Source organism: Acartia tonsa, chromosome 7, assembly GCF_053477335.1.
Source record: "Acartia tonsa isolate MP-2025a chromosome 7, ASM5347733v1, whole genome shotgun sequence".
Lineage (NCBI taxonomy): Eukaryota > Metazoa > Arthropoda > Copepoda > Calanoida > Acartiidae > Acartia > Acartia tonsa.
This window is the reverse complement of record NC_137266.1, coordinates 32711703-32735455: the sequence shown is the minus strand read 5'-3', so window position 1 is coordinate 32735455 and position 23753 is coordinate 32711703. Positions and strand designations below refer to the sequence as shown.

General features: G+C 35.3%; 2 protein-coding genes across 2 annotated transcripts in view; both read left to right on the top strand.

Moving 5' to 3' along the window:
- LOC145324504 (ATP-binding cassette sub-family C member Sur-like) overlaps positions 1–9180 on the top strand; it is a 31997-nt gene extending 22817 nt beyond the window's left edge. Inside the window, exons 14-15 of the mRNA XM_080167088.1 lie at positions 8647–8723; positions 9104–9180. Coding sequence (XP_080023214.1) covers positions 8647–8723; positions 9104–9180 — 154 coding nt within the window. The remainder of the gene's footprint in view (positions 1–8646; positions 8724–9103) is intronic.
- A 1234-nt stretch (positions 9181–10414) lies between these two features.
- Positions 10415–21809, top strand: LOC145324503 (ATP-binding cassette sub-family C member Sur-like). The gene is made up of 12 exons (XM_080167087.1): positions 10415–10423; positions 12621–12725; positions 14097–14153; positions 14446–14499; positions 14816–14922; positions 15137–15274; positions 15467–15555; positions 18549–18601; positions 20838–20903; positions 21107–21163; positions 21260–21317; positions 21697–21809. Exons 1-12 carry the CDS (start codon positions 10415–10417, stop codon positions 21807–21809), a joined length of 906 nt encoding a protein of 301 aa, XP_080023213.1.
- The last annotated feature ends 1944 nt before the right edge of the window (positions 21810–23753 follow it).

Sequence of the window (23753 nt, the reverse complement as noted above, 5' to 3'; positions counted from 1 at the left end):
ACCGAGCTTCTGCAAGAGTTTCTTCATGATGGTGTTGCAGAACTCTTTTCCCTGATCACTGTGGAATGCCTGTGGGCATCCAAAGGTACAAATGAACTTGTCCATAATCGTCGTGGCGACCTCGTCGGCGGTCTTCTGTCTCAAGGGGTACGCCTGAACGAAGCGTGACCATCCGTCCTGTAAGGTCAGGATAAAATTGTATCCTTCTGTAGTTGTGTCGAACTTGCCCACCACATCCATATAAACTGTCTGGAGCGGGTACCCGTTTTGAATGGGTACGTGCGCTCCTATCTTGATGTTGGCCTTGATGTTCTTCTGGACGCAGTCATGACAGACGGCGATCCTCAGGCGGATGTCTGCTTGATGTCCCACATAATAAAAATTCCTCAAAAACTTCGATATGGTGGAGTGCATGCCAAAATGCGCTCCTGTGGTAGTTCTGTGGCAGTGAGTGAACACCTCTTCTCTCAGGGACAAGGGGACCATGATTCTGCGTCGCTTCCCTGTGAAAGTGTTGATCTCCTGCTCAATGACTCCATCTTCTGCAATGCGCAGAGTGTCGAAAATCTCAGCCAGCCGGTGCACGTCCCTACTCTCTCCACGCAGGGTTGCCTTGTCTGGTGCACGCCGGTCAACGCCTATCCATCTACGAACCTTTTCCAAAATAGGGTCGTCTAACTGATGCCGGTACACTCTATCTCTGTACCGTTCTCGGCGGTCAGGAAGCTCGTCAGCAGGATCATCCACAGCTCCGACGTACTCTTCCTGCTCAGCCTCTTCCTCGGCTGTGGGGTCTGGCATGTCAGCATCGGTACGCCGGCTTAACGCGTCGGCGTTGGTATTGAGTCTCCCCGGCCGATGAACCACACGGAATTCGTAACCAGCCAGCTCCTCAGTCCACCTGGCCATCATGCCAGTGTTCTTCTTCAGTGACTTCAACTGCTTGAGGGCGCTGTTATCCGTATTAATTTGGAACGGCTTGAAGCTCAGGATTGTCCGAAACTTTCTGATGCCATAAATAACTGCGGAGGCTTCTCCTTTCCATGAGGGATATCGCTGTTCCGCGCCAGTCGTCTTACGTCCCATGGCGGCGATCAACCTTTCGGCGCCATTCTGAACCTGACTCAGGATCGCACTGATTGCTCTTCCGGAGTAGTCGGTGGTCAGTTGAAATGGGGTATCCGCGTCAAAATCAGGCACAGCGCGGATGGGGGCATTCTGGAACTTGTCCTTCAACTGCTGGAACTGCTCATCCATCCCTGGGGTCCACTCTAGCTTCGTGGCTTTCTTCTGTGCATTCATCTCACACGTCAAGTCGGCGTACTCCGGTATGAAGGTCCGGTAGTACCCGTAAAAACCAAGGACACTATTCAACTCGGCGACGGTTGAGGGCGGCGGCCAGTTCTTGATACGCTCCACATACTCTGGCACCATACCGATACCCTCGTGACTTAGCATGTGGCCAAGATACTGGATCTTCTTCTGGAACAGCTTGCTCTTCTTAGCCTTCAGCTTGATTCCAGCCTTGCGGTGGGCCTCAAAAACCTGTCGCATCTGTGGTACATGATCCGCAACTCTCAGGTTGTATGATATTACGTCATCGAGGTAGCATTGCGCTACCTCGCTCCCCAGCGGGTTCATTGCGGTGCTGATGAATCTGCTGTATACCGCTGGTGCTGTGCTGATGCCGAAGGGCATGCGGCGGAATTGCCACAAACCCGTTGGCGTGGCAAAAGCCGTCAGCTCCCTGGATGCTGGATCGATGGAGATGTTGAAGTAGGCGGCTGTGGCATCTAACGTTGAATAAACACGATGTCCTCCTGCGCGGTCCAATAGCGTCTGTATCCTCGGCAGCGGGTAACTATCTTGCTCTAAGCAACTGTTTAACCTGCGGAAGTCCACTGCCCATCTGATCTTTCCATCCTTCTTGCGCACGGGAACAAGGGGGCTCGCCCATGGCGATGAACTCGGCTCGATCACTCCTTGGTTGAGCCAGTCGGCCATCTGTGCCTCCAGATCCTTCAACATCTTAGGGTTCAACTCCCTGTATCTCTGCCTGATGGGCTCCGTCCCTGGCTTGAGCTTCAACTTCATGGTTACCAGGTCTGTGTGCCCAGGGGCCTCTCGACTGAATATGTCTCTGTATTCGTAAATGAGCTCCTTGACTTGCTTCTTGACATCGGGGTGCTCGTTCAGTAGCTCGTTGTCCTCCATCTCCAGGTCCTCCCAGACTTCCTTGAACGTGGGGTTCTCCATCTGCTCCTTCGTCATGGGCTTGGTGGCGTCGCTCGTCTTGTTCTCGGACATTGACTGAATAACTTCATGGGGCTCTCTCAACACCAAGCTCTCGGTGTTGATCACCATACTGCTGTCCTCACAAATCTCGGCGGTGAACACACACCCGGCCGATGCAATGCACGGCGCCTCCTGCAAGTTGACGACAGGGATGCGGACTATCCCATTCTGCTGGGCTCTGTATACTCCTTCCAACACACGCACTGGACTATCATCTAAAACGGTCTCTTCTACCATGACAATCGCTTGCGGTCGGAGTTCTCGGCTAGGAAGAAAATTCACGACAGACACTGACTCTGGCGCGAGAATCCTAGTCGCTTGGACGGACAAACGGACAGGACGCGGCCGCTTACCTACTGCGACGGTTTTCAAACGAACGGCCGGCCCTTGGGAATTACGAAGCGGTCCCTTGACATTACGTGTCCAAACGTTTTTGCGCTCAAAATCTGCTTTTGCTTTGTGCTTAAAAGAAAGTTGCGCAACATATGATTCGACGGAATCCGGTTTAAGGGCTAAAAACTCACGTGAATGGTGCACATTACCATTCGCAAAATTATCTTCTGCTTTACATAAATCTTTAAAAGTGGGCGTACAAACATTTACAGCATTACTATAGCTACTTATTTCTGCATTCAGCTCCTCGAAGGCTCGTAATGAAACACTTATCTGAGGGTTGGGGGGCGAGTGCTCCCCCGGCGGTTTTCCAGACCGCTCTTCGTCTTCTGAGGTACTTGGAACCTCGTAGTCGATGGACTGCACAAGCGGGACTCTCGTCTGCTTCACGACCAACGCCGCCTGCACCGGTGATGAGTAATCTAGAACTCCACGAATCTCCTCGACCCACTTGCACCCAAGATTGATGGGGGTGCGAAGCTCAGGTATAACCAAGGCCTCTCGAATGTAGCTAGGACAGTCGTCTCCCAAGATAACGCTGATGTTGTAAACACGGCCGATGACGTCCATATCGCCGCCATTCGCCGCTGTTCCCACTGATAACTCGCAAGGAACGATCGGCAACTGTAGTTTCCGGGCTAACTCCTCATTTACGGCGACTCCTTCGTGCAACTTGTTACCGGTATCGATGAGACCATAGGTCCGCACAGTCGGTCCATTTGCACGCAGGCTGATCTTAACCATGGCCCGGGCGCCTCTCCGTCCTTGCATCTGATTGAGGGTGGTAGGGTCTACAGCTGCTGAGGGACTCCGACCTACCGACGGGAGCCCTCTCTCACATTTTTTGAAGTCTTGCTTCTGTGGCCAACTGCTTCCAGACAGTTGACATCTCCGTAGAACTGCGCCTGGTCATCATCTCCTACGCCACTGTCCGCGTCTCCAGGTTCGTTGGTACGCATCTCTCGCACGGCGTGTCGGCCACGATCTTGATATTGTCGGCCGCGTCCGCCGCTGTTGGCGTTCTTCTCCTGGTTCCTCTTGCGCACGTTCGCCAGCTTGTCCTCAGGAATAGTACACGTCTTCTGCCAATGGCCAGGCGTGCCACACCTCCGACAGTTGCCTTTCGGTTTGTCTTTGGTGGCACCGCCCGTACCCTTACTCGCTTGCTGTTTCTTCTTAGGGCAATTACGCGAATAATGGCCTGTCTGGTTACAATTGTAGCACTTGACGCTACTGGTTCCATCTCCGACAGCGTTGACCTCCATATCCTCGGTGCCGTCGTTGCGATAGATGACACGGTTGGACGTGGCGAGGCCATCCATGGAGGTATCTTCAGCATCCCCATGGTGAATAAGTTGGCGCTGCGTGGCAATCTCGTTCATAATAACGTTCCGTAGGACACCCATGCTGGTAATACTAGGTAGCTGACAGAAAACTCTTTTTCGTACCTCTCGATGGCGTAAACCAAGGGTTACCTCTTTCCGGAATTGGCCTGGATCACGGTTGTCTGGGGAGTAGGCCTTCAACCACATCTGCTCTTTCTTGGCAAGATACGTCTGCGGAATCTCGTTCTTGCCCTGCGACAACTGCTTATACGCGTCCTTGTTGATGTCTGAATCTGATGGTGCTAGGAATATGGCATCCAGCCTATCCATTACCTGCTCAAGGGTGAGCGCCTCTTGGTTGTCAGCAACTTCTCGGGCCATCTGGAACGCTTCTCCGTCGAGACTCTGGATGTATTGGCCTTTCCTGCCCTCTTGATCCGATGGGTGATGACGGGCAATTCTAAACGCGTTGGCCATCTTAGTCTTGTGGCCATCCCAATCTTCTCCGGCACGGTTGCAAAACCGGGGAAAATTCTGCTTGTTAAGCTTCCGGCGCTGGTTCTCCAACCAGGTTTCGCCTAGCGCAATGAGTTGAGCGTTCTCATTCGGCGCTCCTGCTGCCTGTGCCTCTTGAATAGCACGCTGCAAATTCAACTGCTCCAGATCAGCGGCCTGTTGAGCTTGCGCCATCCTCGAAACTTAACGAAATTTCTTCAAAATTTAAGGAAAATTTTACCAAGTTGATGTCCCAGACGTCAGAATGGCTCCACACTGGTCTCCAAACACAGGGGTTTTCGTCCTTTCTGATCTCAGTTCTCATAAAACTCGTCTGGATGTACACAATCGTCCGAAATTACCGTAGTTCCTCTGGGTAATTTCCTCGTAAATCTCCTGTTGAGCACTGCGGTTTATCCAAGCACAGCTGTCACCAGTTTGACTGTAGCAGATCGGACGTAATAGATAGCTTTTTAAAAACTATTAAAGCCCGCCTCGAGCGGTGTGGCGGCACTTCACGTTGGAATGGTAACGTTGTGGCTGAAGCGATCCAAGAGCGAAGCAACTCGTTCCCTTCGTTTGTACGTCTCCGCTAAGTTAAATAACGAATACTACACGCAAGTACCCACAGGGGATTTTATATGTTTCTGGATAATTAATTGCAGCTAGGATTAGCTGCCCACAAATTGGAGTTGATACTCTACTAACAACTGTTTGTGCGGAACTGATGTATTTTCAATAGACAAGTATAGTTTACACAAAATTAATGAATACATATTATATCAATATACATATAGGAAAATTACAGAGAGTATTGAAGTATTGAGGGGGCGTTTCTGATCATACAGGGATGGCAAGGGATACACGTAGGTCTGCGTAGGATATATCAGCAGGCCGGAGTGTATGTTGAGTTTCCCGTTTAGTCACGTTCAGTTGTGCATGGAAAATCTCCGTGATGCATTGAGGATGCCAAATCCCTGGATAACTGGAGCTCTCTTCTACAAAAGTACATAAGTTAAATATCGCCTAAAACCTACACGCGTAGATGATAGAAAGGTCAAATATACATATAAATGCGGAGCATTATATGTATATCGATTTCTTGGAAAAAATATGGCCTCATATGAGATATCACAAGATTATCAAGATTTTAACAGAATATAATAAGTACAAATGTTTCATAATTAAAACTCGAGATCCGTCATTTGTGGGCTTAAAAATTCAAATAAAAGAAAAATCAATAGAGAAAAATTAACGCTTTAAAATGGTACTAATTTCATAAAAATCTGTCCACTCGTTTAGGATCACGAAAATGCCATTCTGCTTATTTTACAAGTATCTCAAGTAAGACCCACTACATTACCAATTTATACTTTTTATTCATAATCATTTAAAAAAAATATTTTTCAAGCACAAACATGTGCAAATAATGCAAAAATTATATAAATCAGCCAAAGTCGTTGTTTTCATATAACCTTTTAAACCCCCGTTTTTTTAAACAGTGCAAGAGATAGAGATATAGATTGTTAAAAATATGCTTATAATAAAGTAAAAGGATATCTGTCTGTACCAAAGGATCTCGCTATTCGCTGAATCAATATGGTTCTCCTTTAAAGGTTAGCTTCATATAAGTCCAGTGAAGGTTTATAACTATTTTGGGTAAGGATACCCACACTTTCCCAAGATAAATCGCAAAAAAATATAACTTATCCCATCTAGCGTGAAAAAAAATATCATTTGGTAAACAGCTAATCTTCACGCTCCGCTAGAGGCCTCTAGAGGCGTAACCGCTAGTAGAGGAGTAAAGAAGATACTTGGAGAGTTTCTTCTCTAAAAAGATAAAACATTTTTAACAATTTAACAAAGATTCTGTATGTCAACAATATTCAAATCTTCTCTCACACTCAAGTTTCTTCAAGTTTCATGAAAACCTTTCAAATCATTTTCACTTTTCAACTAAATTTAGAATAAGCAAAAGTAGATTACATTAAGAAATATATATGAGTAGCTTTGTTAAGTACCGCAGCAATAACACTGTACTTTATCTTTCAAAGCGCAAAATTTTTAAATATGTAAAGTATGCAGGGAGGGAGAGGACATTGGGCTGTTTGTTAGTGTAGTCCCCAAAGTTTTACAATAACGTTTTCTTATTCGTTTACCCAACAACTTTGAGGAATTTTATTGAATTTTGATTGATTGGTTCATGAAGTTGAGTGTCCAAACGTCTAAACCAATAATTGTAATTTACAGAAGGGGGGATGTTCATCAATTTATCGTCAATTTGCTTATCACTTTAGCTCCCTGAAAATATGAGACTGTGTAGTGTACTACTACAAAGCCTTAAGTATTGTAGGAGCAAAAAGAAATTGCGCAAGGCAGTATAATTCAGGGATAAGGGATGGGAAACGTAAGAAAAAATTATTCCAGGCCTATTTTCCAACTAGGCCTAAAAAACTAGTTTCGGGATGACGCAGTAGTTAGATTTGAAAACTATGAACAATGATGAGATAGATATTATATGAATGCAAAGAAAAAAAGTATAGAATAGAATTCAGGTAGTTGATTCCACCTAGCATAAAATATAATAAAAACTTTTCAAAGAACCAATATGTTAGTGGGTTTAAGTAGAATCCCGTTAAGATGGTCATTACTTCGCCACCCCCCCCCCCCCTGTTTAAAAAAAAGTTTTTTTTTGAGATGTTTAAATCTGATTTATTTTCAAACATTTTAAGGGGGGATCTACTTCACCCCAAAATTTGTATATAGAAATAAACACTGCTTTAGCCCCCCAGCTTTAATAAATAAATTAAGTAGAATTGAATAAGTACATGGGTAACATTCTATCAACTAATTGTTCCATAGCATACATATAAATTAAGAATTTAAAAAAAATAATTTTACGTTAAAAATTAACAGAAAAGTTTAATTAAGTGTGCAATAATTTTTACCAAAATTAATGAAAATTTTTTTTAACAAAACACAGTACACTTTTTATTTACATATTGAACTAGTTTTGTATTTGTAATCATTTAGGTGGGTTATCAATTCCACATGAAATATAACTTTTAAATTGTCTAAAGACATGAGTTTTTCACATTGTTCTGAAGTATAAAATGTTGAATCCTACGCAGTCTTCAAAAAACGATCTCTCTGATTATGTTTTGCTATATGGACATTTATTAATGTGTAGATTTAATAATAAGTTGATGTGATTGAACATCATATATATTGTAGTCATTCTGATAGCAGAAAATTTCCATTGTTTTCATTCTAATAGCAGAAATTTATGTTTGCTTGAATTAATTTAGCCAATTAGGAACTGGGGGAAGCGTTGGTTATTAATTAATTGGTTAATGCTAAAAGCAAGTTTAAGGCTATTGGATATTAGCCTACAGCCAATAATGAACTGGCGAAAATGAGTTGATTTTATAGGCAAAAAAGAAAAGTTGCCCCATCACTTTAAAAAGGAGGCTGAGACCTAATTTTCGGTCAGGTTTCCCATCCCTTATCCCTGAGTATAATTAGACAGGTATTTTGACACAATATAAATTAACCAAGAGACAATAACTACATTAACTTAAAATCATTCATAGTATGAAAACACCAAAATTTAAATACTAAAAATAATCCCACACCTGTGCCCAAAAACCAATTTAAAATTTAGAAAAAAATTTATTTTGAGTATTGGTTGAGTTACATTTCTGTATATTACCAATACAAAAGAATAAGCTTCAGCCTTCAACCAATGTTTGTATTACTCATCTAGAATCAACTATACTATGAGGTATTTGAAAGAAGAAATGGATATGAGATAGATGGCCCCACCACCTTTAAATTTTAGTTTTAAGAATAAAAAATATTTTAACCTTTCTGAGGCGATTACATAAAGCTTCAATTAAAAGAAGAGCCATATCGGTCTAGCAATAAGCAAGAACTTTCGGTACATACAAGCAAATAGCACTCATGTTACCTCATTTCAGGATTTAAAGATGCCTATTTTTTTTGCCTGATTAAGGTTAGGTTAACCTGGTATAAGGAAAATCCTACAGGGGCTAATAACTAAGATTATAAAATGTTTTGCAAAATTGATAAATCATTTGTTAAAATTTAAAATTTGATTGATTTTTATTACTTTTAGAAACAATAAACTATTTTTATGGAGAGAAACAAGTTTTGCTTGGTATCCTGGGGGACCTAATGTTCTGCATAATTTAAGTATGTTTAGTCTTTTTTCGTCAAAGTATTAGGATGGGTGTCTGTAGGTGTTATTTGGGGTAAATTATGTTTTGGGAGGAGGAAATTTCTATTTACCCTTGTGAAAATTTTTACCAAAGGGGTAAAACTTACAATAAGTTGGGGTTATGAAGCCCCGTGTTTTATGGTCAATTTCCCTTGGGAGGGTTGTAATGTGATACCCTCCCCCAAAATAGTTATAAATCTTCCCAGGACCTATGAAAAACTACTTTGTAAAGGATAACCACATCGATCAGCGGTTGCGAGATCCTTCGGTACAAACAAACAAACAGACAGACAAACATCCTGTTACTTTATCATAAGGATACTAATTTTCTGATTTAATGTTTGTTTGTGTCTAGATGTAGAAATAACTCCTGGAAAGCTGACAATCATCTACGGAGATTCAGGATCCGGAAAGGAAAAATATGACAACTAAAATATATTATAAAAAACAATACTCTAATTTAAATCCAATAACTAGCTGACTTTGTTAATATAAGTTGGGTTAGGTTTTGTAAGATTTTTGAGAATCCCACGTGGAAAAAGCCCTGCGTTGTTGAGATTGGACAATAGACGAATTCCTCCTTTGGTAACTGATAAATATCAGGGAAAGCAATGGTATTATATTGATTTACCTAGGGTTGGGCCTGATATGTATTTGGCCGGATTTAATCAGTAAATTTCCTTTTTTTGAAAAGATAAATATTTCATATTTATAAACATTTAGAGTTCTCTTCTTGCTTCCATTCTCAAGGAAATTAAAATACTTTTGAATTAATCATGGTCTATAATGCAATGTAGTAACAAGCTTATAATCCTTGTTTAATAGTAACAGGATGTCTGTCTATGTGTACTGAAGGATCTCGATAACTGCTGAGCCGATATTATTCTACTTTACATTGTATTTTCTCACAACTATTTTGGGGTTAGTGAGGGTACCATGCTCTCACGAGATCGCCTCTATAAAACTTTTAGATAGAAATAAAAGTATTAAGTAAACATTCTAAGAAATACGAAAAACAATTTGAATGTTCGTAACCAAACGGGATTTTTGTTTTGGTTATTTCATTTACATTTAAAAAATAGTGTTATGTAAAGTAGATTTATTGTGTAAGTAAAATATTATAAACTATGAAATTAGATATTTTTAAATATTTCCTTTGTAGTGGCGAAGGTAATGTATAATTCCATCTATCATTTTCTGTTTGTCTAAACTTTATTTTCTCTGCTCATAGTAAAATTAACAACCGTACATTTTTTTTGTAGATTTTGAATATCAATAAACACTTTCTCCGACTATAACTCAACAATCATATCTAATATGTTATACCATTAACCAAAAGACTTCCGTTCACACCATCATATTTATAGTAGATTATATATAAAAGGGTGTGCAAAAAAATGCAGACCTTTTTTAAAATTTAGATTGCGCGGCTTGTGTTAATAGTAGAAAAACGTTGTGCATACTATTAGAACCGTTATGAAGTCTATTTTTTGGAAATATAAAAACGATTTTTGTGCTACGTATAGTTTAGGACCGATGTGGTAAAATGTCCCAACTGCCTTAAAACTTGACTTGCGAGTAAATTATTAAAGATTAAAGTATATAAAAAATATGTACCTTTTTAAAATTCCCATTGCGCGGCTTGTGTTAATAGTAGAACAACGTTATGCATACCGTAAGAAGCACTATGAAGTCTATTTTATGGAAATATAAGAACCATTACTGTGCTACTTATAGTTTAGGAGCTACGTAGAAGAATGTCCCAACTGACTTAAAACTTGACTTGAGAGTAAATCATTAAAGATAAAAAAAAAGTGTGTGAAAAAATGCGGACATTTTTAAAATTCAAACTGCTCGGCTTGTGTGAATAGTAGAAAAATTCTATGTATATTGTTAGAACCGTCATAAGCTCTATTTTTGGAAATATAAGTACGATTTTTGTGCTATTTTTAGTTTAGGAGCTGTATTGATAAATGTGAGAAAAGTGGAAAAATTTAATCTTTAATGATAAACTCGCAAGTCAAGTTTTAAGCCAGTTGGGACATTTTACCACATAGCTCCTAAACTATACGTAGCACAGGAATCGTTTTTATATTTCCAAAAAATAGACTTCATAGCGGTTCTAATGGTATGCATAATGTTTTTCTATTATTAACACAAGCTGAGCAATTAGAATTTTAAAAATGTACGTATTTTTATTTGCATACCCTTTAATTTAATCTTTAATGATCTACTCGCAAGTCAAGTTTTAGGCCAGTTGGGGCATTTTACCACATAGCTCCTAAACTATACGTAGCATAGGAATCGTTTTTATATTTCCAAAAAATAGACTTTATAACGGTTCTAATGGTATGCATAACGTTTTTCTACTATTAACACAAGCCGCGCAATCTAAATTTTAAAAAGGTCCGCATTTTTTTTGCACACCCTTTATATATTGTATTTCTTCCTCCTTTTTTATTTCACTGATTTGCCTTTTTAAGAATGACATTTAAAAATATTTCTCATTGATCCGATATATTTGAGTAGATAGTATGTATTGAAATAAAAACTGTATATTATGTAAGTGATCCTCAATTTTTCAATAAAGGATGCATTCATTAATAATTAACAAACATGAAAAGAGGAACTAGAGATGTTATAATAAAATAATTATAAACATTAACCTAACAATTTAAACACATTACAAACTTTATGGAACAAATTTAAAGTATGCTCCTTTTAAAAAAACTAAAAACTAAATATTCTTTAACCCTTTACAGTCGGGCCCCTTGCCGCACCTTAATCGATCGGGGGGGGGGGGGGGGGGGGGGCGTTCAACGCCCCCCCTAATTATCTCAGTTCCTATTAGAGCTAGAGGGCTTATTTTTTTTTGTGCAAGTCCCCTGTTTGATAATGAATTTCCGACCTTTTATAAGTCTAAGTCAATTTTCGCTTCCTTCACCCTTTTATTTAACAACCTTTGTTTTTAGGTCTTTTTTTATTTAAAAATTTCAAACGGCTGTAATTTTCTTATTTTTGAAGCTAGAAGAAAAATTTTTTCCCAGAAAATGTTTATCTTTATGTAAATTTTACATTAGAAATATAAAAATATAAATTTCAGCGGCCGCAGCTGTACTTGGCAGCTGCCAGCCGCCGCAGTCGGCGGTCGGCGGGAAAACGGCGGCGGATCTTCATGAAATTTTAATACGTTATGTAGTCATGTAAGAAAAGCTTAAGTTTAAAATTTGAAGTCTCTAAGTCAAAAATTGCGGCCACAGGAGCCTTTTAAAGATTTCTGGAGACCTGGAGGATCAGGACCTGCAGGATCATACCTGGAACCTGAAATTGACTTGAACACCTGTATTTCATATAAGGATGTACTACTAGAGGATTTTTCATTTTGGTATGATAAAATGCTTTGTTTTAGTCAAAAAAATATTTTTGCTCTTTACCTGGATGACCCTGCCAGGTTTGCTGGCATCCTGTGCCCGCCAGGATGGAGATATTCAAAAAATTCCAACTCTCAGTTATGTGTCATACCCATACTTAAAAAGTCAAGCAGTTTGGGCTCTTTATCTTTCACATACAGAAAATGAGATAGAAAAAACCGGAAGGGGGGGCGTTCAACGCCCCCCCCCCCCCGACCGTTAAGGGTTAAAAGATCAATTTTGCTTATATGCAAGTGCTTGATCGCCACATGAAACGTATTTACAATATAAAATAACCTACAATTAAATATAATAATGAAATTGAGACTAAGTCAAAGATTTAAATAAATAAGACTAACCAATGCTAAATATATAAAAAAAAGTTTATTAGCGTAGCTGTTCATGAAATATTAATTAACAACCAGACCACTCAAAATGTATTAAAATATAAATAAACTGCAGGAAACCATTCTAACAACTGGTTCCAGAGATTTTGAAACACAAGAAACATTTTCCAAGTATGCTTTTCTTCCGCAAGAGACATGGCTTCTAAATACTTCTATAAAGGTAATATTCATTCAAAAATATATCTAGTATTGTTTTTTCAGTATGGCTAAGGGCTTCCAAACCGATTAATATCCGCAGGATTGGAACTGGTTTTCAGCCATGCTAAAGATAATTTTTAGCATCGCATTACAGAAAAATATCCAAAAATATTTAAATATAAATCATAAAATACCACTTTTGTTAGAACCGGGCCTTCGGCCTCTTAGGGCTAACATAACTGGTTTTAATCTTATAATGTTTAATTGTTATATCCGCGGACAGCTGTATTTAATACGAGCGATAAATAAATGTTATGATTTACTAATGTAAACAAAAATAATGTTTTAATAACATTTATCTAACATTTTTATCATTGAAATCTTTATTCAATAATCCACCACTATTCAAATTATCCAGCTCATGCTTATGTTATGGCAAAAACAACATTCGATGTACTTACAACTACTACACTGAGCAACAAAGCATGAGTCCCAGTCATATTAAAAAAATAGAATTAAAGTTTTTTAAATAAACTCTTTTTTTTATTTCATAAGCACCAGGATAATTTTGTTTAGTGATTGGACATGAAAACTTAAAGTATAGATTTTTGGCCTCTTACTCGGAAAACCAAACACAAATTTAAAGGATGCATTTCCTTCAAGAAAAGGAAAATAAGTTGTAATATAAGAAGAAAATAGATTGTAATGTAAACAACAATTCAACTTAATTTCTTTCTATTTCTGCACATATTGAGTAGCAAAACTAATCTAAACTAAAATATTTCTGTCAAGTACGTAATCTACAATGACTTTTTTATCATTCAATTTATGGGGTTCATAAAAATGCCGCAAAAAATGCCTCCAATGATCTATTTAGTGCTTTAAAAAATATAATGTAGAGTGCTTCTTATGGACATAATTGCCTTAGTTTCTACATATCCTTGGTTTACCTTTAAAAATTAACTTCGATGTGCAAAATTATCTTTAATCACATTTATTCAGCAACAATAAGACAGTACTGTTTTTTAGTAAAATGACAAAGCTGAAATAGGAATTGTTTTGATAACTCCATAAAGACTGTATACCACCAAAATAATTGACATTGGTTAAGAAGAACGGGAATAGTCCCTTTCGTAACATCGCCCCATAAGGGGAGAATCGTCGTATTTTTAAAATTGCTTTTTATAGGTTATTTTAGGTTAGGTTAGGTTATATTGGGATAGGTGATTGCCCCACAGGGTTAGATAATTGGCCCCACAGGGTGAGCCCCCCGCAGAGGCTAGAAATAGGGCAAAAGCTACTGTGAAAAATACGAAGAATCGCCCTAAAGGTGCGATGTCACGAAAGGGACTATACCCAGAAGAACTTATATTAAATTATATTTTTTCTCTAGGAAAACATTCTTTTTGGAAGACAATACAAGCAAAAGAGATTTGAAAAAGTGATACAGGTGAAAAATGTTTCAGTCTGACTTCGCAACCAAATAATGTGGATAAGAACCGGTTCTGAGCCATACTGAAAGTTTATGTATATTATTGTGTTGTAATTTTCTTGGAATATAAAATTAAAATCAAATAATTACCACCAGTTTTGTAGGCCTTGAGAAGCCGATTTCTTAATTAAATTTCTATTTATAGTTCTTATAATTTTTCATTATCCTATCCGCATAGCGAAGTCTATTACGATGGGATAAGTAACTAATATCTGATGACCTTAAATCCGATAACAAATTTTTTATCTAGGCTTGTGATTTAAGCATAGAGATAGATCTACTTCCAGAAGGAGTCAATACTGAGGTATACAAACATACAAATTGTCTTATCTGTCCGTCTGTATAATAAAACTTTTAATATAATCTGGGGTAGATGAAGTTAATTATTTTTCATGGGATTTTTATTGGCCATTTGGGTAAATGTGATTTACTGCTAGATACTCTAATGTTTGTTTTGTGACGATTCATTTGACAAGAAAGTATTTATTCTATTTTGATTCAGCTGGTACCCAAAGTTTTAAAACCATCATCTCTCACTTGTTGTCTTCAAGGCCAAGGGAACTTATATACGCCTTTATTTCTCAGTTCAAACTTTTTTTTATAAATCTTTTACATCAAAGGTTGGAGAAAGGGGTGTCCTGTTATCTGGAGGTCAAAGACAACGACTTTGTCTTGCTAGATGTATTTATTCAACAGCTTCCACTGTTCTCCTAGATTCACCATTCAGGTAAAAATAGTTATTTATCGCATCGTATTAAAACTGCTTTCCGCGGACATAAAAATGTACAAGATTAAAAACCAGTTTTGTTGCCCTAGTAGCTGCTAGTAGATAAATACAAAGAAGAGCACGCGATGTGAAGGGAAGACAATGGCAAAATTCTTTTCCAATCTTTTCTAAACACGTTCTGTCAAAGATTAACTTATGAAAATGTATTTTTCAGTGCCATAGATAACAAGATGCGCAACTCTATCATGGACGAAGCTATCCGAGGAATTCTTCTCAAGAAAAGAAGAACAGTTATAATGACCACAGATCAGCTGACGCATCTCAAACTCGCCCATCATATTATTTATCTCAGGTATGTTTTTAACCGGGGGGGGGGGGGGGGAGGAGGGATGAAATTATTGGGTCTGAAATGGGTAGAACGCTTGCCTTATCAAACCTGCCTGTTTTCTGTAGATTCTACTCTAAAAAGTTGCATATTGAAATATTGGTTCTACAACAATTTTGCTTAGCCGTGTTAAAATGAACTTTTTTATTTTTTTTTTAGAAATGGCGCTATTCATTGTCAGGGAAGCTACACACAAGTTGTTCAACAGTGTCCCAATCTAAAAATTATGGATCATAGCAATTCTAAAGGTGAATATTTTTGTGAGGCCACTCTGTATATTTGAAGCTTGTGGTTTTGCCGAAAAAGTAATAATTTTTTTTCCATATTTCCAAAGGTTAAAATCTAATTTTGTTTATTGTCATTTGGCATGTACAGTACATCAATTTATGGTCTAGGGTTCCTTATATTGTGACAATAGTCTAATCTAAGATCTGCTTACAAAGAAGGTGTATCAACTTTTTTTTTTATAGCTAGCCGGTTCTTTTAGTAAGTAGTAGATGTAAAATTTTTCATAGAATTCAGATATGCAATCGGTTTTTTTGTAGACCTCTTATTTTTTAAGTAATTTAAGTTTTTTAAAAAAATAATTAAGTCGGTTTTAAGGTACTAAAACGCAACAAATTAAAGAAGAAAATGGCCAGTAAGAACAAAAATAGTAAGATCTTTAATTTGACACCTTACTTTTAAAATTCTGTTGAGTAATTATTGAAAAAATCTATTTTTTTAACCTTGGTTCAATAAAAACTTTAGACCTAAATATTTTCTCAAACAGACATAAAAAACATGGGTTCATATATACCTTTAGAATCAGAAAAATATTACGAATCCATTGTAAGCAAAATTGAAAAAAAGTAAAAAAAATAAAAATTAAACAAATGGCCAATTGTATTTTTTGTTCAGGCAACACTATCGTCTTCCCTTTTTTACCCCCTCTTTACCCCCTTCCCATTTTTATACTCAATTCAAGAATTAAGACGTTGCCTGTACAATATAATATGATATTTTCATATAATTCCTTTTATTGTAGTTTATATACTATATTGTATACTTTTTTTTTCAATTTTGCTTACAATGAATTCGTAATATTTTTTTATCTGTGAAATAATAAAATTAAGTTCAAAGTTTTTATTCTCGTGGGTTTAAAAAAATCGATTTTTTCAATAATTACCTGACAGAATTGAAAAAGTAAGGTGTCAAATTAAAGATCTTACTATTTTTGTTCATAATGGCCATTTTCTTTCTTTTTTTTGTTGCATTTTAGTACCTTAAAATCGACTTAATTTTTTTTTTTTAAACTTAAATTACTTAAAAAATAAGAGGTCTACAAAAAAACTGATTGCATATCTGAATTCTATGAAAAATTTTACATCTACTACTTACTAAAAGAACCGGCTAGCTATAAAAAAAAAGTTGATACACCTTCTTTGTCATACTATTTTAATGATTAAATTTTTCAAAATTAAAAAAACATCTCGTTTGACGACAACTATCGTATCTTATGTTAATAATCTTCTAATCAAAATCAGGAATAAGAGATAGGAAACGTAAGAAAATATTATTCCAGGCCCTTTTTCTAACTAAGCCTAAAAAACTAGTTACGGGATGACGCAGAAGTTAAATTTGAAAACTATGAACAATGATGAAATAGCTATTATATGAATGCAAAGAAAAAAAATATAGAATAGAATTCAGGTAGTTGATTCCACCTAGCATAAAATATAATAAAACTTTTCAAAGAATCAATATGTTAGTGGCTTTAAGTAGAATCCCGTTAAGATGGTCATTACTTCGCCAACCCCCCCCCCCCCCCCTATTTTGAAAAAAAGTTTTTTTTTGAGATGGTTAAATCTGATTTATTTTCAAATATTTTAAGGGGGGATCTACTTCAACCCAAAATTTGTATATAGAAATAAACACCACTTTAGCCCCCCAGCTTTAATAAATAAATTAAGTAGAATTGAATAAGTACATGGGTAACATTCTATCAACTAATTGTTCCATAGCATACATATAAATTAAGAATTTTAAAAAAATTAATTTTACGTTAAAAATTAACAGAAAAGTTCAATTAAGTGTGCAATAATTTTTACCAAAATTAATGAAATTTTTTTTAACAAAACACAGTACACTTTTATTTACATATTGAACTAGTTTTGTATTTGTAATCATTTAGGTGGGTTATCAATTCCACATGAAATATAACTTTTAAATTGTCTAAAGACATGAGTTTTTCACATTGTTCAAAAGTATAAAATGTTGAATCCTACTCAGTATTCAAAAAACGATCTCTCTGTTTATGTTTTGCTATATGGACATTTATTAATGTGTAGATTTAATAATAAGTTGATGTGATTGGACGTCATATATATTGTTGTCATTCTGATAGCAGAAAATTTCCATTGTTTTCATTCTAATAGCAGAAATTTATGTTTGCTTGAATTAATTTAGCCAATAAGGAAATGGAGGAAGCGTTGGTTATTAATTAATTGGTTAATGCTAAAAGCAAGTTTCAGGCTATTGGATATTGGCCTACAGCCAATAATGAACTGGCGGAAATGAGTTGATTTTATAGGCAAAAAAGAAAAGTTGCTCCATCACTTTAAAAAGGAGGCTGAGACCTAATTTTCGGTCAGGTTTCCCATCCCTTATCCCTGATCAAAATAAATTTAAATAATACAAACTTGATTTTTCAAGTTTTATTTTAGTTGCATTATTCAGATTTTTGAAATATTATTTAAAAGTAAAAATAATAATGGACGTTCATAAATCCCTATTTAATGATAATTTTCATTCAAAAAAATCAGTACAGATACTCTACAAGTAGTGATTATAAGTATTTTTGTTGGAACGAGTGACCGTTCGTCATTTTAAGAAAGCTACTTAGTGGTTTCTCTCTTGGCATTCTTAAGAATTCGCTTAGTTTCTCAGTCTACTGTATTTTAGTTTGCTATTATTAAAGATATAATGATAACTATGTTAAACTTATTTTTGCTGTGTTCCTTTGGACAATACAATACTTATTCTAATATAAAGAAATTTAATTGGAAAATTATTTTTTAACGGACCATTGTTTTTATAGAAAATCACTAAAGTCATTCACAGCTAGATAAACTGTGTTTAATGTTTTTATGAAAACAACATTCAAAACAAATTAAAATTTTTATTATTTTTGGAAGGTGGGAAAATCCACAAGCTTTTTTAGTCTTTCAGGACTGAATTGATAAATGAAAACATTTCTCAGGTGACAGTAAGACCTCCACAGAAAGATGGAAACTGCTAAAGAACGTCACAAAGGTTAGTACAGTTTAATAAATAATATTTAGTAGAACCTTAGATTTGTAGACAAATTTGGGGTATAGTCCCTTTCGTGGAAACGCTCCTTAAGGGGCGATTCTTCGTTTTTTTCACAGTAGCTTTTCTCCTATTTCTATCCCCTTCGGGGCCAATCGCCTAACCATGTTGGGTGATCACCTAACCCAATATAACCTAACCTAACCTAAAATGACCTATTAAAAGCCATTTTGAAAATACGACGAATCGCCCCTTAAGGGACGTTTCCACGAAAGGGACTATTCCTAAAATTTTTGCGCTTTTCTTGAAAAGAATTTCTGAATCCTAAGCCTTTATATCGATCAGTTGGCTGATATATTGTGCATTAACATCCCTAGAATCCTCTAGGGGCACTTTATGGAAGGGATCCTTCACTTTAAATTCAGTTTTAAAGAAAAAAGTAAAAATTATATGTATTTTTTCATGGATGATTTCTCTCAGGAGGGTTTGAGTACCCCCCTCCAAAATAAACCTCGTTGTATAGATACTAGATTTTTATTATAAAATAAATTTTTAATTATAATTATCAATGCAGATTATATTCATATTGAAAAGGCAGCCTTAAGGTTCAAGCAAACGGCGGGTAAAATAAAATCGATTATGTTGAGCCTAGAAAGGTTTTTAAGTTTGTAAACATTCATTATTAGGCAAAATAATTGTTGTATGTACATTGTTATTCTTGTTTATTTTGCAAAGACTAAACAAATATGAATTGAAAGAGAGATATCAATTTCTTTTGATGTTAAAAGTTTACTTTCATGTGTAATGTATACAAATAAGTTAGTTTTGGATATCAATTTTATCTAAACTTTATAGGATCAAGTCTAAAAACCAATGAATGTATTTTTTTGGAACATTAAAGGCTATTTTCTGTAATTTATCTGAAATAGCCATGGACCCAGCTATGGACAGAAATTGCGCCACCAGAGAAAATGTGCAAAATAAATTTTAGCAGGATTACAATATCAGCACACTAGCTTCATTCCAATAAAGTGCTGTTTGACCGATAGTATTCCAAAAAATCTATGTATAATTTTCTATAATAGACCTAATTTCGTTTATTTTTTAATACAACAAAAATAAAGTTCAGAAAATAATGATGGGTTGGTGTAGGGGAAAACAAGGATAAATAAAGAAACAAGGAAGGGAAGGTTAGAGAATGTTTAGTTATGGGAAAGGAAAGTAAATAAAATCGGGTCAGCTCAGCATTGCAGACAACAGACACAAACAATTTATCATGGCTTTGTTCACTTGATATTTTCAAATAATCCAGATTTAAAAAGTAGTGCTAGTTTTGTATTTAATCAGCAATATTGTGTGAACTCTAGACCTCATGTTATATATTCTATTTTCACAAAAACATTCAATATTTGTTTCCGAATTTAGATGTGGTTACTATCTTGTCTCACATATCTTAGTCATGTTTTGCATATTTCAAGATCTAATAAGGAGAACAACATCCATAAAAGCAAAGTTCTGAAATAATAGGACAATATAAAAGTATAAAAGTCAAAACAAAATTGTAAGTATTTTTTTCAAAACTGCTTAAATACAGGACATACTTACATTAATAGGACTTGAGAGGATTATACGGACGGACCTACCATAATTATAGAAAAAGCTTCGCTTTTAAAAAGAAGCATGTTGCTATAAGCAGCATAGCTATATAATTTACTTTCTTTTTCTTTTTTCCTCTTATACATTAAATCATCCTATACAATACTCAAGTCCCTTACCTTACCACGTACTAGGGCGGGATTCTCCTTCGATTTTTAAGTGACCATCTAGAGAATCCTTTTCATCATCCGCTTTTTATATTAGGTTAAGTAATATCCAACAGACAACTGTGCAATGTATAGTAATGAGTTGCACCTGACATAGCAGCAATAGCAACCACTTTTCTTGTATTCATTCAAAACCATTTAATATCCGTATCATAAGATTAAAACCAGTTTTTTTACACGTGCCTTCGGCATCTAGGGGCTAATGATTGTACATTTTATATCCCTGGAACGAGAAATAACTATAACAACGTGTCGGGCTGAGATGCAACCTACCACTTAACCGCCGACGAGATGATGCGCTACATGTTGAGCCACGTTTGCGGGTTAGATCAAGTAACTATTATTTGAGTTTTACAGTCGCTATCAAAAGCGTTATTAAGGTCAAGGATACACAAATTGACTATTTATTTGTTTAGGTCGGAATGGCAATTAAAAAGAGTACTCCAAGCGTCAAGAAATTGCCATCAAAATCGAGTGTACAGGTATAAATTCAAGGTTTGAAGAAAAATGTAATTTTGTGTTAAAATTGTGGAAATAAAGAAATACTATGCTTATATACATATAGAATAACAATGGACCAAAGAAAAAACACTATTATGGCATGCAAGTTGCCAAATAAATCCAAAGTCTTGAAATGCACGAAAATAATATTTTTCAAAGTTTTAATGTTACGCAAAATGTTTAGGATTTGATGCCACGAAATGGACATGCTCTTCTCTGGAGAAATGGAAGCTCCGCTCAGGTTGATAAATCATCCACTTGTTTTATTTTCAATTTTTTATGAATTTTAAGAACTTTTGTCATTTAATTTTCTGATTCAAAATGATTTTTTATTTAGTTGAACATATATCACGATTTGCTTTTGCCCTCAGATAGCCTTCTAAATCAAAGCTTAGGTAAACCTTACATTATTGCATTTTATTAAAATCATGTGATTTAGCATTTTAGATGTAAAGTTTTGGGTTCAAGTACCTTTCTTAATAACGTTGAACTATACTAGTTCCTTACAAGAAAATTATTTTTTGTCAACCAAAAATGATCATTAGTAAGAAAAAATTTATTTGGTCCTGCCTTTGAGTGCAAAATATTGGATGTAATTGTCTTAAACAAAGAACACAAAATCATAATTATTATTTATGACAAATTGTTATTTTTGGAATTTTTTCTAATGAATACTTTAAAAATATTTTCATGTATAAATAAATCTACATAAAAACCAATTCAATTTAAATTCAATTAGTGTATTATACAATAATTGATTAATTATAATTCTAGTGAAAGGAGAAGGAATTCTGAGCAATAGACACAAGAAACAGATTCTAAAACGATATTCTAAAGGAACTGATCAATTAAATTCAAATTCTTCTTATAGGTATACGGATAATTAAATACACAAAATTATATAATTTGTTCTCTGTGTTATAAAGTGAAAGTTAAGTAGTAGCTGTATAATTCAGAAACTACCTGCCCCAAGTGGCAGAGACCTTTTTGTCTGCAAGCAAATTACTTTCTGTTTTTTGTAGGGACTCGGCCGTGTTTATATTTCTAAAGCTATTCTGATTTCAAAGATCCAATACAAAATCGGGAAAGGATCCCCGCCCCGTGGGCAGTGTTACATATAGCTCGACCTCTCTATTCTTTTACTTTGATGTTAAACTATACTTATGTGAGAGGGAAATGTTACTGACCAAAATCAGACAATCTTTGCTACTCAAAATATCTATTCCTTGAACCATGAAGAAATCTATTTTCAATTTTTGAAAACAGGGTTTATCTATTGAAATAAACTGAATTGAATATTTTATTAACTACAACATTCATAAAAAAAACCTAGAGAATCTAAAATAGTAAATGTAATTTAAATATATAAATATTTTATTTTGAAGAATTAATAATTTTTAACATAATCTAAATTTTCTTTCGCCTATTTCTCCATAACCCTTTTGGTGTTATGTCATTTTCAGTTGGAATTTTTTTTTTTTTTGACTGTATTTCTTGCAATCCATTCGAGAGTTTTGTTCATTTGCAGGGTATTTTCATCAGCGCGTTTTGAAAAGTATAGATGTATTTATCGTAAATTGAATTTTATCTGTATAAATGATTTAATTTACTGGCATTTCTCTGTTTGTTCTTATGAATGTTATCATCCTTGTTTAGTTTTATAGCTGGAAAAAAAACATTTTTTAAGATTGAACTCTAAAGAAGAAAATTTAGTTAAATTAGATATTTAAAAGAAACATCAATAATTAAGTAAAATAAAAGATATTTATCATGAAAAAGATTGATTTTAATTGAATCAATTAAGAATTATCTACGTTGATCATTATGCATTAAAATAGATTGTGAGTAGGTTGAATCTAGGAATGAATTAGAAAAATCAGGGATAGATGCAATATTAATTATTGTACAAACTTTTAAAATTATGAAAATTTTTTTCTTATTTTGAGAAACTGACAAATTTATTTAGAAATTTCCAAGGATTAAATGAGAAAAAAAGTCGTTCCTAAATGCTACCAGGAACTTGAACAGGTGCTTAAAACATTTTAGTTCCTAGAAAATAAAACCTGAAAACAGACATATATGCGTAGTGTTGTTTAATTGGTCTATTATGATATCATAAATTTAAGTCATTGAGCTAGTCACTGAATAAAGCAGTTTGATACACATCTAAACTGTCATTCAAGTTTAGTTTTATCTAAACAAAATCACATTGTAGTTCTGAAAAAAAGTAAATTTCATATCCTTATATTTATTCATTTATCCCTGCAATACATATCTTTTCAATTATCTTAACTCTCCTATTATCTTTGTTAGTAGAAATAAATATCTAATTAGACATTTCTATCAGGTTTCAACTAGTTAGACGCTTAATCACAGATTATTATATCTTATTAAAGTACTTCTAGACAATAGAAATAGAAGAATAGAAGCATATTCTGAACCCTTTTTTCGTCAAATCTAAGAAGGAACATTTCTAGCAGACAAAAGTATTGTTTACTTTCGACTCAAGCTGATGTGGATTCTTAAAAACTGATAGACTTGCTACTCGATAGTGAGGCAAAATTATTTTTGTGAAAAATCATCCAAAAGCAGATCAAAAATCTACAAAAATTGAATAAAATCATATGTTAATAACCCTTTTAAGATTTTATTTAATTTTTGTAAAATTTTTTATTCGATTTTGGAGGATTTTTCTTAAAAATAATTTTGTCTCACCAGCGAGTAGCCAGCCTAACTTTTTTTTAAATATTAAGAATCCAGCTATGTTTGAAGCTTTCAAATTGAAGACGAAAATTTTGGGCAATTAATTCTGATTCCGCAAAGCTTTCTAC

Bases quoted from the DNA above. Each gene is read 5' to 3' on its own strand.
- LOC145324503 (XM_080167087.1), top strand. The intron at 12,726-14,096 runs GTAATATTCATT...TTTTTTCTCTAG, and splicing joins TTCTAAATACTTCTATAAAG to GAAAACATTCTTTTTGGAAG. The intron at 14,923-15,136 runs GTAAAAATAGTT...TGTATTTTTCAG, and splicing joins CTCCTAGATTCACCATTCAG to TGCCATAGATAACAAGATGC.